Source organism: Haematobia irritans, chromosome 5 (assembly GCF_050003625.1).
Source record: "Haematobia irritans isolate KBUSLIRL chromosome 5, ASM5000362v1, whole genome shotgun sequence".
Taxonomy (NCBI): domain Eukaryota; kingdom Metazoa; phylum Arthropoda; class Insecta; order Diptera; family Muscidae; genus Haematobia; species Haematobia irritans.
This window is the reverse complement of record NC_134401.1, coordinates 90,073,563-90,092,366: the sequence shown is the minus strand read 5'-3', so window position 1 is coordinate 90,092,366 and position 18,804 is coordinate 90,073,563. Positions and strand designations below refer to the sequence as shown.

The 18,804-nt window shown below is 34.1% G+C and overlaps 2 protein-coding genes across 6 annotated transcripts in view; both read left to right on the top strand.

The window, feature by feature from the left end:
- The window catches only part of wun2 (wunen-2), a 64,491-nt gene that overhangs the window by 14,535 nt on the left and 31,152 nt on the right, over window positions 1-18,804 (top strand). For all 5 annotated transcript variants that reach the window (XM_075313296.1, XM_075313298.1, XM_075313297.1 and 2 more), the window contains one exon: window positions 2,699-4,016. In XM_075313296.1, coding sequence (XP_075169411.1) covers window positions 3,389-4,016 — 628 coding nt within the window. In that variant the 5' untranslated portion in view covers window positions 2,699-3,388. The remainder of the gene's footprint in view (window positions 1-2,698; window positions 4,017-18,804) is intronic.
- On the top strand, window positions 17,665-18,707 carry LOC142240806 (uncharacterized). The gene is made up of 3 exons (XM_075312535.1): window positions 17,665-17,794; window positions 17,866-18,207; window positions 18,297-18,707. The coding sequence occupies exons 1-3, from the start codon at window positions 17,732-17,734 to the stop codon at window positions 18,441-18,443; spliced, it is 552 nt and encodes a 183-aa protein (XP_075168650.1). The 5' UTR covers window positions 17,665-17,731; the 3' UTR covers window positions 18,444-18,707.

Below are 18,804 nucleotides of genomic sequence, written 5' to 3'. Positions count from 1 at the left end.
AAATTTGGCAAACTTTTCTGTAGAAATAAAATTTTGATAAAATTTTCTATAGAAATAAAATTTTTACTAAATTTACTATAAAAATAAAATTTTGACAAAATTTTCTATGGAAATTAAATTTTTACAAAATTTTCTATAGCAGTAAAATTCAATATCTTTGAAAATTTTAATTTTCGTGTTAGGTCATACTACACGGACGAAAAAGACTGTTTTTTATATGTTTGGGTGTAAAAATTATATGTTTGGAACTTAAATTTTTTAACACAATATTTTCAAGTGCAAGCATATAATGTTCATAAAATAGCATAACATGGTTGGGGCATATATATTAATATGTTAGAATATATTATGTTGGGGACATAAAATGTTTATAGATATAATATGCTTAGATGCAAACATATATTAATTTGGAAATAGTATATAAACATATATGTGTTTAGAAAGAGAGACCTAGAGAGTATGCTGTAAGTAAAATAATGGATGGATGGATGGATGGATGGCGCCTTAAAAATATATCCACATTAAGAAAATTTCATTAATCTTTTTCTAACACTGTATGCCCTAAGGTGAAACATAATATGTTTGAACAATACAAACAATATTTTGTTTGGACCAATCCTGAAAATATATATGCTTGAAGCAAAATGTGTTTGGGGCATATGTTACAAAAGCGATTTTATTGAGGGTGTATCAACGTCACATGGTGATAAAGTTCTCCTTTTTTGTAGAAGTAGTAACTTTCCCTTATTGGTGCAAGCTAAACTCATTAAAACATTTAAAATTCTACACATTTGCAATCCAAGAGATATTTATACAGATGTTTTTTTTATACCCTCCACCATAGAATGGGGGGTATATTAACTTTGTCATTCCGTTTGTAACACATCGAAATATTGCTCTAAGACCCCATAAAGTATATATATTCTGGGTCGTGGTGATATTCTGAGTCGATCTGAGCATGTCCGTCCGTCCGTCCGTCTGTTGAAATCACGCTAACTTCCGAACGAAACAAGCTATCGACTTGAAACTTGGCACAAGTAGTTGTTATTGATGTAGGTCGGATGGTATTGCAAATGGGCCATACTGGTCCACTTTTACGTATAGGCCCCATATTAACGGACCCCCAAATTTGGCTTGCGAGGCCTCTAAGAGAAGCAAATTTCATCCGATCCGGCTGAAATTTGGTACATGGTGTTAGTATATGGCCTTAAACACCCATGCAAAAATTGGTCCATATCGGTCCATAATTATATATACCCCCCATATAAACCGATCCCCCGATTTGGCTTGCGGAGCCTCTAAGAGAAGCAAATTTCATCCGATCCGGCTGAAATTTGGTACATGATGTTAGTATATGGTCTCTAACAACCATGGAAAAATTGGTCCATATCGGTCCATAATTATATATAGCCCCCATATAAGCCGATCACCAGATTTGACCTTCGGAGCCTCTTGGAAGACCAAAATTTATCTGATGCAGTTGAAATTTGGTACGTGATGGTAATATATGGCCTCAAACACCCATGCAAAAATTGGTCGATATCGGTCCATAATTATATATAGGCCCCATATAAACCGATCCCCAGATTTGACCTCCGGAGCACCTTGGAAGAGCAAAATTCTTCCCATTCGGTTGAAATTTGGTACGTGATGTTAGTATAGGGTATCCAACAACCATGCAGGAATTGGTTCCTATCAGTCCATAATAATATATAGCTCCCATATAAACCGATCCCCAGATTTGACCTCCGGTGCCTTTTGGAGAAGCAAAATTCATCCGATCTTGTTGAAATTTGGTACGTGGTGGTAGTATATGATATTTAACAACCATGTGAGTTGAAATTTGTGGATGACTGTCTTTCGTAGAGTTTCTACGCAATCCATGGTGGAGGGTACATAAGATTCGGCCTGGCCGAACTTACGGCCACATATACTTTTTTTTTTTTTAATTTGGTAGATTTTTGGTAACATTTTCTTTGGCACGAAAGGCAACTATTGCGAAATTTTATCAGTTGATGGAGAATTTTTAGGTGTTCTGATTAGTTTGCGAAAGATGGCCTCGAATCGAAATATTCAATATGTCAGTTAATATAAATATTATTTCTTTAAATTAAAAATATTTTTCTGTACTTTAATGAAAGAAAAAGACAAAGATTCGTTACCTAGATTTAATGAAAAACAATTTAAAGTGAAGATTAAAGACTTTATTTTAATTAAAATTTTACTATTTACTAAAGTAATTTGGAAAATTAGGTTCCTAAAATTTGCGCCACGTCGTATGGTGGATGGTCTATAAAAAATCGTAATTTCCTTTGAATAAGTCTACATAACTAACTTTTCGTCTTAAAACATTAAACAATTTAATGGAAATGGGCAAAACAGCAATTAGAAGAGAACTCATTGGAAAATAAATGCATAGGAAATCATCTACCCTATATGGGCTTGAAGACAAGTGCATCACTATCGTCAGCCAACATCAGGCTTACATGAATAGGCAATAATTGTATAAATTTCGCGGAATTTGAAAATCATTTCCAATCATCCTAAACGTCACACGCCCTTCCGTCTGCGTACCTGTAGCATTGTTTTGTGCAAATTGATCTATGCTAGAGACTATAAGAAAAATAAACATGCCTTTGTTCCAAGCGAAACCTTAACTTAATTACTCTATGGTTTTCTTTTATTCTCTCATCCACAGGTATATTCATACTCCATTGTTTGCCGTGATCATAGGGCAAAGGCTAAAGCGAAAAAAACAAAAGAAGCAGTCACTACAATACAGTGATTCCATTTTAAGGTCTATGGAAGAAATTCACATGTCATCGATAAACAAAAGAAGGTATCAACAACAATGCCATCATCGCAGCATCAGAAGCACACATAAACAATGATCATTAGATGATCCAAGTGGAAAGCAGTATTGCACAGACCCCGATTACACCATCATCATCATCATAATTCTCCATCATCGAAAGATCATTGTCAAGCACATAATTTTGATCATTATCATCAGCCTTAGCCTTTTCAAATACTTCGCCCAATAGCCTCGATTGGAGACATCCATAAACGGCGACAATAGAACATTTTCCGAAAAATTAAGCACCATCTGGCGTTTTAAGGCCCCATTGTGACGTCACATATTTCATCTCAAACTATTTTGTCATTTGGTGGGGGGGAGCCACGACAATAGACACGAAACGCAATCAACAAGTGTGGCTATAAATTCCTCTTGGGAATTATCAAAACTGTATCATCCCATTCATTCCCCAACATCGTTTAATTAATCACTCGCAATAAAACGCCACTCACGCTGCAAGACAGCTTGAGAAACTGCTTTGCCCCACGAACTAGGCAGCTATCCTAAGACAGATACCTCATACATCTCAGCATGAATAGTTTGAGACCGAATAGCGTTTGCGATACTACTCCGCTGCAGCGTCTGGAAAGTCAAAGCAGTTGCAGTGAACCATCTTCGCCGACATTGAATGGGGCTACATTGGCTGCAGCTTCCATTTCGGTTGGTCTATGTGGTGCTGCTGTCGCCACATCGGTGACCAATACCAACAAATCCAAACTAGCCTCTGGTCCACCAGTACTCAATGGAACAACAACCACGGCCTTACTCTCACCAAATTGCAACGGTGAGTGTGACAACAATTATCTGGGAACAGGAGCTGGGGCAAATGGTCGAGTTACCTCCTCATCTGGTGGCGGTGGTTGCGCATTGAGTACGGGCTCCGGTGGTAGTGGCATCTCAGCTTCGCCATCGTCAACAACAACGGCAAGTACGAATAGCACCACTTTGTCATCGCTATCGAATCACAATAACAACAATAACATTAAGAACGAGAATAGTTTGAGCATATTCATCAATTCCGGTAGTACTGGAGGTCATCATAACGGATCAGTGGGCAGTGGAGGAGTTGTTCTTTTGGGTCAAAAGCATAAAATGGAATTGTATGGAACACGCAAGATATGTTGTCGAATTTTAGTGGATTTCGTTTTACTGGCCTGCGGTAAGTAAGGAGAGAAAATTTATTGGGTATGTTTTTTTTATAAGAATATCGAATATTTGTGATTCATGAAACGAGGGAGGTATGACAATTATGGGAAGATTTAAAAACATCGCTTAACCAGTGTTGTTGGCTTCAATTCGAAGTGTTTTTTTTTTATACCCTCAACCATAGGATGGGGGTATATTAACTTTGTCATTCCGTTTGTAATATTGCTTTAAGACCCCAGAAAGTATATATATTCTGGGTCGTGGTGAAATTCTGAGTCGATCTAAGCATGTGTGTCCGTCCGTCTGTTGAAATCACGCTAACTTCCGAACGAAACAAGCTATCGACTTGAAACTTGGCACAAGTAGTTGTTATTGATGTAGGTCGGATGGTATTGCAAATGGGCCATATTAGAGGTGTGCACATGAGTAATAGTTTACTCACGCTCACGCACACTCACGAAAAGAAAATTTGTACTCACGCACACTTATGCACGAAAACGTTTTGACTCACGAAAAATATCGTGACTCACGAATAATTTTATGATTAATTTACCTTACCGAAGTGTCTGATAACATGAGCATTATTAAAATCGAAAGTGTTATTAAACTCTTAACATCCCAGGTGTCATTAAAATTGTAATTGAATTTAACTCTTAAGCGTTTTATGTTGGTGATCAGGAATATTTTCGTGTGTGTAATTCGTTACTCACGCACACTCACGAAGATATTATTTTCGTGACTCACGCTCACGCACGACATTTTATTTTGTTAATCACGCTCACGCACATTCATGCTGTTGTCATGAGCGCGACTCACGACTCATGCACGAATCACGAAAATTTTCGTGAGTCACGACAATTTTGTGTCACGTGCACACCTCTAGGTCATATCGGACCACTTTTACGTATAGCCCCCATATAAACCGATCCCCAAATTTGGCTTGCGGAGCCTCTAAGAGAAGCAAATTTCATTCGATCCGGCTGAAATTTGGTACACAGTGTTAGTATATGGTCTCTAACAACCGTGCCAACTTTGGTTCACATCGGCCCATAATTATATATAGCCCCCATGTAAACCGATCCCCCGATTTGGCTTGCGGAGCTTCTAAGAGAAGCAAATTTCATCCGATCCGGCTGAAATTTGGTACATAGTATTAGTATATGGTCTCTAACAACCGTGCCAACTTTCAATTTTAGTTCAATTTTCAGCTTCTTCAATCAGTAGTTTAATGACCAAATCTGTGGAACATGTTTGAGGCATGCTTTTTTTAGTGCATAAAAATCGAATGTGGACTGTTTCAAATGGGAATTTCGTTTGTCTAAACTTTCATTCCGAAGGAAAGTATTTTTATACCCTCCACCATAAGATGTGGGGTATATTAACTTTGTCATTCCGTTTGCAACACATCGAAATATTGCTCTAAGACCCCATAAAGTATATATATTCTGGGTCGTGGTGAAATTCTGAGTCGATCTAAGCATGTCCGTCCGTCCGTCCGTCTGTTGAAATCACGCTAACTTCCGAACGAAACAAGCTATCGACTTGAAACTTGGCACAAGTAGTTGTTATTGATGTAGGTCGGATGGTATTGCAAATGGGCCACTTTTACGTATAGCCCCCATATAAAAGGACCCTTAGATTTGGCTTGTGGAGCCTCTAACAGAAGCATATTTCATCCGATCCGGCTGAAATTTGGTACATGGTGTTGGTATGTGGTCTCTAACAACCATGCGAAAATTGGTCCACATCGGTCCATAATTATATATAACCCCCATATAAACCGATCCCCAGATTTGGCTTGCGAAGCCTCAAAGAGAAGCAAATTTCATGCGATCTTGCTGAAATTTGGTACATGGTGTTGGTATATGGTCTCTAACAACCATGCGAAAATTGGTCCACATCGGTCCATAATTATATATAACCCCCATATAAACCGAACCCCAGATTTGGCTTGCGGAGCCTCAAAAAGAACAAATTTCATCCGATCCGGCTGAAATTTGCTACATGGTGTTGGTATATGGTCTCTAACAACCATGCGAAAATTGGTCCACATCGGTCCATAATTATATATAGCCCCCATATAAACCGATCCCCAGATTTGGCTTGCGGAGCCTCAAAGAGAAGCAAATTTCATCCGATCCGGCTGAAATTTTCTACATGGTTTTGGTATATGGTCTCTAACAACCATGCAAAAATTGGTCCACATCGGTCCATAATTATATATAGCCCCCATATAAACCGATCCCCAGATTTGGCTTGCGGAGCCTCAAAGAGAAGCAAATTTCATCCGACTGAAATTTTGTACATCGGTCCATAATTATATATAGCCCCCATATAAACCGTTCTACAGATTTGACCTCCGGAGCGTCTTGGAGGAGCAAAATTCATCCGATCCGGTTCAAATGTGGAACGTGGTGCTAGTATATGGCCGCTAACAACCATACCAAAAATTGGTCCATATCGGTTCATAATCATGGTTGCCACTCGAGCCAAAAATAATCTACCAAAATTTTATTTCTATAGAATATTTTGTCAAAATTTTATTTCTATTTACAATTTTGTCAAAATTTTATTTCTATAGAAAATTTTGTTAAAATTTTATTTCTATAGAAAATTTTTGTTAAAATTTTATTTCTATAGAAAATTTTGTCAAAATTTTATTTCTATAGAAAATTTTGTCAAAATTTTATTTCTATAGAAAATTTTGTTAAAATTTTATTTCTAAAGAAAATTTTGTTAAAATTTTATTTCTAAAGAAAATTTTGTCAAAATTTTATTTCTATAGAAAATTTTGTCAAAATTTTATTTCTATAGAAAATTTTGTTAAAATTTTATTGCTATAGAAAATTTTGTTAAAATTTTATTTCTGTAGACAATTTTGTCAAAATTTTATTTCTATAGAAAATTTTGTCAAAATTTTATGTCTATAGAAAATTTTGTCAAACTGAATTATATACGTATTTGGACGATCTTTTTTTGATTTAATATATACCACGTATGGATTTACATACAATTTAGAAGACGGTGTTAGGAGGTTTTAAGATACCTTGCCATCGGCAAGCGTTACCGCAACTTAAGTAATTCGAATGTGGATGGCAGTGTGTAGAAGATGTTTCTACGCAATCCATGGTGGAGGGTACATAAGCTTCGGCCTGGCCGAACTTACGGCCGTATGTACTTGTTTCTTTTGGTGTACTATGTTGACATGATGATATTTCTTCCTTGCGTAGAACTTAATATTGCGTCCTCTTATTTGAGTATGAATAATCATTGAAACGTATATGAATTTAATATATCTTAATTTAATGTTTATTTAAAAAATATTTGTTATCAAAAACAAAAAAGAAAATGTAAACAAATTTGCACATCATCTCTGACTCACGCTCATGCTACTACACACCAAATTTTATTTATCACTTCTTTTAAAGATGAATTGACTTTAATCGATGGTCTGCCATTTTATTTATTCAATTACAAAATTGTACAAGAAGATTGATTTGAATTTATTGATATTGATTAAGTTTATATGCAATTATCTCCATTAGTTTTTCTATTAATTCAAAAATACCAATGAAGTAATTTATCTCTCGAATGGATACGTTTCCTCGTTCCCCTCCCAAAAAAGATGATGAGAAAAAGTTGCCTACGATATTCATGTTGTCTCTTATCATATTTAAGACGCTTTCTTTGCGTTTCATTCGCAATTGAACTTTTTGCACTTTGCTCGTGATCTTTAGAGACATTTACGAGTTATTTCATACAAGTTTTCAATATTTCTGAGGCAATACGAATAGCTGTCATTCATGTCATGAATTCTTCAATTTATTATAAATGATTCGGAAGCAACAGATGTACATATGCTAAAATGCAGAGATTCCCAAACGGTATATGTAAACATGTAACCACACGCAGAGAAGGAATATGATCACCTCAAACATATTTCAAGAGCAAAATGTTATTTTTGCATGGTGACCATGTAACATGTTTATCACAAAGCTTTTATTTTCTCGTCAAATATAACCTGCTTGTCGAAATCAAATACATGATTTCCGAGAAAATAACATGGTTGCGAAAACCATGTTACATGGCCACCACCCAAAAATAACATTTTGCTCTTAAAACATGCTTGAGGTAATCATATTCCTTCTCTGGGTGCATATAAACCGACTTCCTGATTTGTTTTGTGGAACCTCTTGGAAGACTAAATTTTATCCCATCCGGTTGAAATTTGGTAAGTTATTTGCCCTCTTACAACCATGTAAAAATTGTTCCATATCTGTCCATAAATATATATATACACGGACGAAAAAAACTGTTTAACATGTTTGGGGTTTTCATTTGCTTGGGTGTAAAAATTATATGTTTGGAACTCAAATTTTTAGTACATTATTTTTAAGTGGAAGCATATAATCTTCATAAACTAACATAATATGTTTGCGACATAAATGTTAAATGTTATGTTAGATAAATATAATATGTGTGGATGCAAACATATGTTTATTTAGAAATTGCCTATATACATATATGTGTTTAGAAAGAGAGACCGAAAGAGTATGCTGCAAGTAAAAAAAAATGGAAGTAACCAATTGGCGCCTTTAAAATATATACGCTTAGAGGTAGTGATACCAGTATTGTCCCCAAATTTGGACACTTTCGTCCCCAAAAATCCCCAATTTAAATTAAAATTTAAACTATTATTTTTTTTTTTTTTTTGAAAAAAAGTAAAGGAATAGGCTCTGCTGTAGAAGATCCGTAATAATTTAAAAATTAAAAAAATAATAAATTTTTGTTATGGTAGTTTGCGAAGTACTACAAAAAAATCGTGGGTTCGATTCCTGCTTCGACCGAACACCAAAAAGTTTTTCAGCGGTGGATTATCCCACCTCAGTAATGTTGGTGACATTTCTGAGGGTTTCAAAGCTTCTCTAAGCGGTTTCACTGCAATGTGGAACGCCGTTCGGACTAGGCTATAAAAAGGAGGTCCCTTGTCATTGAGCTTAACATGGAATCGTGCAGCACTCGGTGATAAGAGGGAAGTTCAACAATGTGGTATCACAATGGACTGAATAGTCTGAGTGAGCCTGATACATAGGGCTGCCACCTAACCTAACCTAACCTAACCTAAGGGTATTCAAAATATCATTCGATATAAGTCTCCATCAGAATTAATTATGCTCGGACGAAAAAGACTGGTTTTCATATGTTTGGGTGTAAAAATTATATGTTTGAAATTTTTTAACACAATATTTTTAAGTGCGAGCATATAATGTTCATGTTTGGGACATATATGTTAATATGTTAGAATATGTTATGTTTGGGACATACAATTTTTGTAAATATAATATGTTTGAAAGCAAAAATATATTAATTTAGAAATAGCCTGGAAAGAAAGAAAATGGAAGTAACCAATTGGCGTCTTAAAATTATATATACACTGAGAAAATCTCATTAAATGTTTTTCTACCCATGTGAAACATAATATGTTTGAACAATACAAACAATATTTTGTTTGGACCAATCCTGAAAATATATATTTGAAGAAGAATGTTTTTGGGGTATATGTTAGAGAAACAATTTTTTTGAGGTTGCTGGTATAAGGAATCATCGAATTTTTATCTTACGTAAATCGTCTCCTAAATACTCGAGAAATAAAAATGGGAATTCGGTCAATATGTGTATTTATGAATTAAAATTTAGTTATTAATAGTAAAGAAATAAAATAGGATTATTGGAAAAAAGACCCTCAAAAAATCGCTTCTGTAACATACACCCCAAACACATTTTGCTTCAAGCATTTATATTTTCAGGATTGGTGCAAACAAAATATTGTTTGTATTGTTCAAATATATTATGTTTCATCTTAGGGCATACACTGGTAGCAAAAATTTTAATGAAATTTTCTTTGTGTGGATATACTTTAAAGGCGCCAATTGGTTACTTCCATTATTTTACTTGCAGCATACTCTCCAGGTCTTTTTAAAAACAAATATATGTTTATAGGCTATTTCCAAATTAATATATGTTTGCATCTAAGCATATTATATTTACAAAAATTTTATGTCCCAAACATAATATCTTCTAACATATTAACATATATGTCCCAAACATGTTATGATAGTTTATGAACATTATATGCTTGCACTCAAAAATATTGTGTTAAAAAATTTGAGTTCCAAACATATAATTTTTACACCCAAACATATAAAAAACAGTCTTTTTCGTCCGTGCATTAACGAAAAATATCCACGATTTAGGGAAAAATCCCCAACACTGGGTAGACATTCGGTCTGACCGAACTTTCGGTCGTATTTACGTATTTATTTCTGTGGTTGATACTATTATTTTGCTTATTGAACCAATTTCAATTATAAATGTAATCAGAAAAATGTATTTTTTTGTGTATTTACTATGAGAGCATGTCATGTTCTTAACGTATTTTGATAAGTTCTATTGACGAAAAATACTCAAAAACATATTTTTCCCGAAGATTTTCATTAATCGGTTAGTTACTGAAACTTTCCATTTGCACTTTGGCTCCACGAGGAATACGATTTATATTTGGTACATTTATTAATTTATTTTGATTTGTTTAGTGCAATTATTGTTTCGCAAAAATATTAAAAAAATAAATAAATAAAAAAAGTCTGCGCATATAAAAATGTTTCCATTGCTTGGTGTTATAATCGCGGTGGTGAGTGCGAATTTTAAGGCAAGTGTAGTTAGCATTTCCACTTTGCCAGCAGGGGAACCGCATGAACATTGATTTCATCAATTAAATATATGACCATCCATCCATCCATTCGATGAAAACAAAGGCCCATTGAAACTGGACTGTATTGTCTCTATCATTCAACACCATTGTCATAATTTCTATGGAGGCCACAAAGATCAAACATTTGATGCTTTTCCACCGGGGGTACTTCCACAAACAGCAGCATCACTCCCTATCTGTGGTAAAGAAATGAAGCTCCCTTCCATCACTTTTTTGTTGTTTTTTTTTTGCTTTGTAAAATAAAGGGGTGTTAGAATTAACGTTGATCGAAATGGTTACTCCCCCACCATTGCATTTATATTGTGGTCTTATTTTAATTTATGATTTTTTAGATATTGTTTTTTGTATTATTTTGTTTATTATGTTCATGTTTCCATTTCCATTTTTGGCGGGAGATATGTACGAATGTTGATATTTATTTAGTCTTGCTAACTAAATCATTTTGTACTTTGCGACCTGAATATGAATTAAATGAAAACATCGTCTAATTTAAATTGCATGCTTGTATGATTTTTTTAATATAGAATACTTAAAAATTTATTCTGTTTATGTTAGGTTTTACAGATTCAAGTACACACAAAAAAAATTTTTTCTAGTTCAATCACGAAAATTATTGATTCAATTAATTTTTTAATTGAAATGTCTTCAATCACAGAAATAATAGTATCAATTAAAAAATTAATTGAAGGTCAATTAAAAAATTAATTGATACTATTAATTTTTGTGATTGATTTTTGTTTCAATTAAAAAATTTGTTGAATCAATTAAATTTTTAATTGAATATTTTTTAAAACTCAATTAAAATTTTAATTGGAAAAATTTTCGTAAAATTTTTTTCTGTGTAGAGATGGGTAATGTACAGTTGTGTTCCATTGGAATAGATTTTGTGAAATTAAATGGGTTTTTTTCGGCATGGTGGCTAACTATTCACTCCAAAAAAAATTCACAACGATTCGGTGAAAACATTATAAGCTTTCTCTAAGGCCTGTCTAAAGGCCAGTATTAGAGATTTTTCTTTCATAGATGGGGACGAACCTTTTTTTAGGGAATTTCTGGAAATTTGCACTGAAAGGACACTTTTCATTTCTCAGGAACTAAAAAACAAGTGAGTAAAGTAGAAAGTTGGGCGGGGCGGGGCCGACTATATCATACCCTAAACCACCCCTACTGAATTAATAAACATTGTTTGTGGGGTATCAATGGTATATGTTTGGGAGATAAACCGCATTTGCTGATAAGTCCCCGGTCTGACACATAGATGGCGTCGCTAGTATTAAATGCATATTATTTTTATATAGTACCAACCTTCAAATGACACGTGTCACAATTTGACGTCTGTAAGTCAATTAGTTTGTGAGATAGAGCGTCTTTTGTGAAGCAACTTTTGTTATTGTGAAAAAATGGAATAAAAAGGAATTTCGTGTTTTGATAAAATACTGTTTTCTGAAGGGAAAAAATACGGTGGAAGCAAAAACTTGGCTTGATAATGAGTTTCCGGACTCTGCCCCAGGGAAATCAACAATAATTGATTGGTATACAAAATTCAAGCGTGGTGAAATGAGCACGGAGGACGGTGAACGCAGTGGACGTCCGAAAGAGGTGGTTACCGACGAAAACATCAAAAAAATCCACAAAATGATTTTGAAGGACCGTAAAATGAAGTTGATCGAGATAGCAGAGACCTTAAAGATATCAAAGGAACGTGTTGGTCATATCATTCATCAATATTTGGACCAAAAACAACAACGTGTTGATGATTATGAGCGTTGTTTGCAGCTGTTAACCCGTAATACACCCGAGTTTTTCCATCGATATGTGACAATGGATGAAACATGGCTCCATGGACTCCTGAGTCCAATCGACAGTCGGCTGAGTGGACAGCGACCGGTGAACCGTCTCCGAAGTGTGGAAAGACTCAAAAGTCCGATGGCAAAGTAATGGCCTCTGTTTTTTGGGATGCGCATGGAATAATTTTTATCGATTATCTTGAGAAGGGAAAAACCATCAACAGTGACTATTATATGGCGTTATTGGAGCGTTTGAAGGTCGAAATTGCGGCAAAACGGCCCCATATGAAGAAGAAAAAAGTGTTTTTACACCAAGACAACGTACCGTGCCACAAGTCATTGAGAACGATGGCAAAAACAAATGGGTATACCACATTTGCTGCACTCACCCTATCTAAATCTGAACCGATTTCGATGAAATTTGGCACACTTAAAGGCTGGTCAATTAGATTACTTTGTGGCAAATTTGACGACGATCGGTTAGTAAATGAACGCAATCTGACCCCATTTATCGAAATCGGGCGATACATATATATGGGAGCTATATCTAAATTTGATTCGATTTCTTCCAAATTCAATAGCGTACGTCCTTGTGCCCAAAAAAACACTCTGTACCAAATTTCATCAAAATCGGTTAATAATTGTGAACAACAAATACATGGACAGACGGACACCAAGCGCTAGATCGACTCAGGAGGTGATTCTGAGTCGATCGGTATATATTTTATGGGGTCTAAAATCAATATTTCTCGTACATTTTTTGGCAGATCAAAGTTATTATACCCTGACCACTATGTGGTTTAGGGTATACAAATAAGTCACAGTCACCCTGAAGCATAAATTTTTCTCTCTCACTCTCTCTCTCTCTCTCTCTCTCTTTTACACTCCACTCTCTACCCTTACCTTCGAATACAGGAAGTAAATGTAATGGTTGTTTACTTGAAAAACTCAACAGTTGTTTTTCTAATGATTGGCCTAAATGACTGGTTATTCAGAAATTTATAGAAAAAAACTGAACCTTATTATAAGTCAATTATATGGGTATGTACTTGGATTTTTTCTCATTTTACAGAAAATTTATGCCACACGCAGAAAAGAAACATGATTGTCACAATCATATTCGAAGAGCAAAATAATATGATAGGAGTTATTTTGGCGGCGACCATGTAACATTTTCACCTGCAGCCATGTTGGCTCAGTGAACATGGTTCTAAGAAAAATAAAATTGTCCTCAGCTAAAATGTTTTTATATTGATAGAAAGATTTTTGTTGGAATCAAAAGACAATGGTCACTATGGTATTCGTCAAAAATGTTTTTCCTCCAGTTAAAAGAACATGGTCACAACCTAAAATGGTTTACTCTTTATGAAAAAACTTTTTCGTCGTTGAAAAAAGGACGTCACTTGAGAAAAGAAAACACAAAATTAACTTTATTTATTTATAAACTAATTCATTGTTTATTTGTATTTATAATGTCGTGCAAGCAAACATCACATATTTTTACACACTCTATTTTGGTTCAATATCAACAATAAGTCATCATTCCACACTTTTTATTCGTGTCCATCAATTGTACAAACGCAGACATCATAAAAATAAATTATATCATATAGCAAAATGCAGAACAAAAACCAGGTAAATTTTTTCAATTACACTTTCCTTTTTTGTGTTCACATAAAACCACGTATCACTTCTGAATAAATAAATTAACACAAAACACAGTAATTCCGTATTCTCCGTCCATTCCAAGCAACCATCAACACACGACTGACGCGCAAAATGAAAATCGTGTGTACCTGCTCAATGTTTTTATAAAATTCTTTTCGCTGTTAAAAAATTAAATGGTCACGAAAACAATGTACATGGTCTTTATGGCCATGTAATGGTTCTAGACATGTCTGTACGTAACCTATAAAAATACTTTTTTCCCTGCAAAAAAGTAAAAAAAAATTGAATGGTTAGGTACATGATTTTCCCGACCATGTAATGGTCTCAAATTCTATTATTTCTATAGAAATAAAATTTTGATGAAAAATTTTCTATATAGAAATAAAGTTTTGACAAAATTTTCTATAGAAATAAAATGTTGACAAAATTTTCTATAGAAATAATATTGTGACTAATTTTCCATAGAAATAAAATTTTGGCAAAATGGTCTATATTTCCTTTAGAAATAACATTTTGTTAAAAATTTCTCGAAAAAAAACCCAAAATTTATGAAAATTCCCCACCAAATCCCCAAGTCCCCATCTCAAAAATTTCGTCTCCGTTTACGAAAAAATATCCCCAATTTGGGGAAAGATCTCCAATGCTGGCAACACTGTGGTGTTTTTATTCTCGCATTTGTATCAATGTAAAAGATCGTAATTGGTGTCTTACTCTCTGCCACCGACATTTTGTAGGTAAGATTGCAATACGAAAAAAGCCACCGGTTGCAGTTCTCTGAAACTGACATTAGTGTCTTTGATAAAATTCTCTTTTCTGTGAAGTTATTACAGGCTAAAAACTAGTAAACAGTTACAGTAAGAAAAGAACAGTGCTTGATATAATCGAAATGGGCTGAGCCTATGGATAAAATATAATTATTTTTTATTGCAAAAATAACAATTTTGTAATAAAAAATGATTTTGGTACTTTGGTACTTTGAAACTTTCGAAGAAATTCAAAAACTCAAAAACAAAAGAAAAACGTGAACATTAATTTATTTAGGCGTGAATAATACAATTTGCTTAAAAAGTTATGTTATTCTGCTTTGGACATTCGAGTTTTTAATTTTAGCGGCAAAACTCGAACTTAATGTCCGCTTTTATTTTTGAAAGTGTCCGTCAACTCATCTTGGACTACTTATTAATAAAGAGGAACTAAACTTATTTTTTTTCTGAAGATCCCTTTGTAATTTTTATATATTTTCCACTAGTTTTTAGTTTCCTTTCTTCCTAAATATTTTGATTTCTTTTGACGAACCAAAAAAAAAAAAAGAAAAATGTGCCCATAATGCCAAAGTGATAAAGATAACACATGTTCACACATACTCGGACGAAAAAGACTGTTTTTCATATGTTTGGGTGTAATAATTATATGTTTGGAACTCACATTTTTTAACACAATATTTTTAAGTGCAAGCATATAATGTTCAGAAACTAGCATAACATGTTTGGGACATATATGTTAATATGTTAGAATATATTATGTTGGGGACATAAAACGTTTGTAAATATAATATGCTTAGATGCAAACATATATTAATTTGGAAATAGTCTATAAACATATATGTGTTTAGAAAGAGAGACCCAAATAAAATAATGGAAGTAACCAATTGGCGCCCTAAAAATATATCCACACAAAGAAAATTTCATTAAAATTTTTTTCTACCAGTGTATGCCCTAAGGTGAAACATAATATGTTTGAACAATACAATCAATATTTTGTTTGGACCAATCCTGAATATATATATATGCTTGAAGCAAAATGTGTTTGGGGTATAGGTTACAGAAGCGATTTTTTGATGATGTACTTTAATTGCTGCTCACAAGGCAAAAACTCATGCTGTTCTTATACCCTCCACCATTGGATGGGGGGTATATTAACTTTGCCATTCCGTTTGTAACACATCGAAATATTGCTCTAAGACCCCATAAAGTATATATATTCTGGGTCGTGGTGAAATTCTGAGTCGATTTGAGCATGTCCGTCCGTCTGTCCATCCGTCTGTTGAAATCACGCTAACTTCCGAACGAAACAAGCTATCGACTTGAAACTTGGCACAAGTAGTTGTTATTGATGTAGGACGGATGGTATTGCAAACGGGCCATATCGGTCCAGTTTTACGTATAGCCCCCATATAAAGGGACCCTCAGATTTGGCTTGTGGAGCCTCTAACAGCAGCATGTTTCATCCGATCCGGCTGAAATTTGGTACATGGTGTTGGTATATGGTCTCTAACAACCGTGCAAAAATTGGTCCACATCGGTCCATAATTATATATAGCCCCCATATAAACCGATCCCCAGATTTGGCTTGCGGACCCTCAAAGAGAAGCAAATTTCATCCGATCCGGCTGAAATTCGGTACATGGTGTTGGTAGATGGTCTCTAACAACCATACAAAAATTGGTCGATATCGGTCCATAATTATATATAGGCTCCATATAAACCGATCCCCAGATTTGACCTCCAGAGCACCTTGGAAGAGCAAAATTCTTCCTATTCGGTTGAAATTTGGTACGTGATGTTAGTATATGGTATCCAACAACCATGCAGGAATTGGTTTCTATCAGTCCATAATTATAATTATGGTTTTGGAGCCTCTTGGAGGAGCAAATTTCATCCGAGTGAGCTGAAATTTGTGGATGACAGTCTTTCGTAGAAGTTTCTACGCAATCCATGGTGGAGGGTACATAAGATTCGGCCTGGCCGAACTTACGTTCGTATATACTTGTTTTTTTTTTTATGTCTATTCTCGTTACTCCGAATACGCAATTTAATATTCAAATTAAATAATATTTAGACTTAAGCATATCAAATTTTTGGCGAATCCTTATTAACATACCAAGCGTATAGCCAAAACAAATGAACACATAAGACAGTTTTCCAAAACAAAATATAAGCAGTTTCACAGAAATTGCTCTCTTTTAATGTGTTATGTTGATATCTTCTGTCAACCCTCCCGGTTTCCATCTCTATTTCTTTCTCTTTACTCTCTCTCTTTCTGTCGCTCCTTGAATAAAATTTCACAACATACATATGTTTACTCGAAATTTGTAAATTTATATATGTTTACATTCACACATATTATTCATTCTTGTCCCAAACATTACATATTGTTTAACATATGTGTCCCAAACATTTAATGCTAGTTTAGGAACATAACATTTTTGCACTTATATATATTGTGTTTAAAAAATTGTGCCCGAAACACATTTTGTTTATATCGGAACATATGAAAAACATATTTTTTCTAACAGCGTACATGTGACTGATTAGTCCACTGAAAAACTCAACAAAGTTATCTAATAATCGGATTAAATTATTTGCTATTTAGAAATGCATAAAAAATCAACCTTATTTTAAATCGATTATCTACTTATTTGTATGACTTCACAGAAATATATTTGACATTCTTCAAAAATGTTTATTTTTGTACATCAGTATCCTATAATATACAAAGACAATGCTGCATGAAGGAATTTTGTATACCATTATAACAGTTTGTCTCCTTGCAACGAGCATTTGTGTAAGTATTAAAGTTCAAATCAAAACGGCAGCACAAAATGAAGCTATCGTCGGTTATCTTCTTTATTACAGTCAACAGATGATCGGACCTTGGCTCTCGAAATTCGCAATATAACATGTGTGAAATTTACAAATTTGCTACAATCCATCGAATGCGAATATCACAAAATTGCCATAGACGATTATGGTTTTAGTGTACGGTATAGTTTCACACGTGATATGGCCAGCTCTTTAATTGCACGGTTCGTGATCGATATTAAACCAGAAATTTTGAATAAGGAAATTCGTTTGATCGATTATCGCATAAATTCATGCATACTCCTAAAGCAAAAAACTTCACAATGGTTTATGAAAAGATTTCTTAACGAATTCAAGAGAACTAATAATTTGCCTACATCATGTCCCCTGAAAGCGGTTAGTCTTGCATTGTTATCGATTTATTTTTATTTTATGTTTTGACAAAACATACTACGAGTATGTTGATAATTTAAATTTTATTGCAGAATTTTGTATATCGAATGGACAATTTCACAGTGAATAGTGATTGGATTCCTCGTATGTTAACTTTATCCGACTTCATCTTCACTATTGAGTTGTACAACAGACAGCAGCGAATTGGAATGTGGACAATATATGGTGGTGTCGTTTAAGAATGATTACAGAACATTTTGTTTGTTCATGGAAAGTACCTATGAAAAAAGACTAAGCACGAATTTGTTAAATTTATTACACTTAAAGACAAATAATGTTTTGGTCCCAAAACATCTATCTAATCATACCTAATTATTGTTTATTACAAAATTTTCTGGAACTTCCTTATGAGCCAATGCACAAGAATGCGGTAAAATTAATTCATTCGTTCTATTGAGGAAATTTATCATAAAAATTGAGCCAACAAAAATTTTTCATTGACACAATGATTTTTTTACATGAATGAAAATCTAAATCATGGTATCGATGAAAGTGTTCTTTACATGAGTGGTGTGTATTTCATTAATACACTGTTAGAAA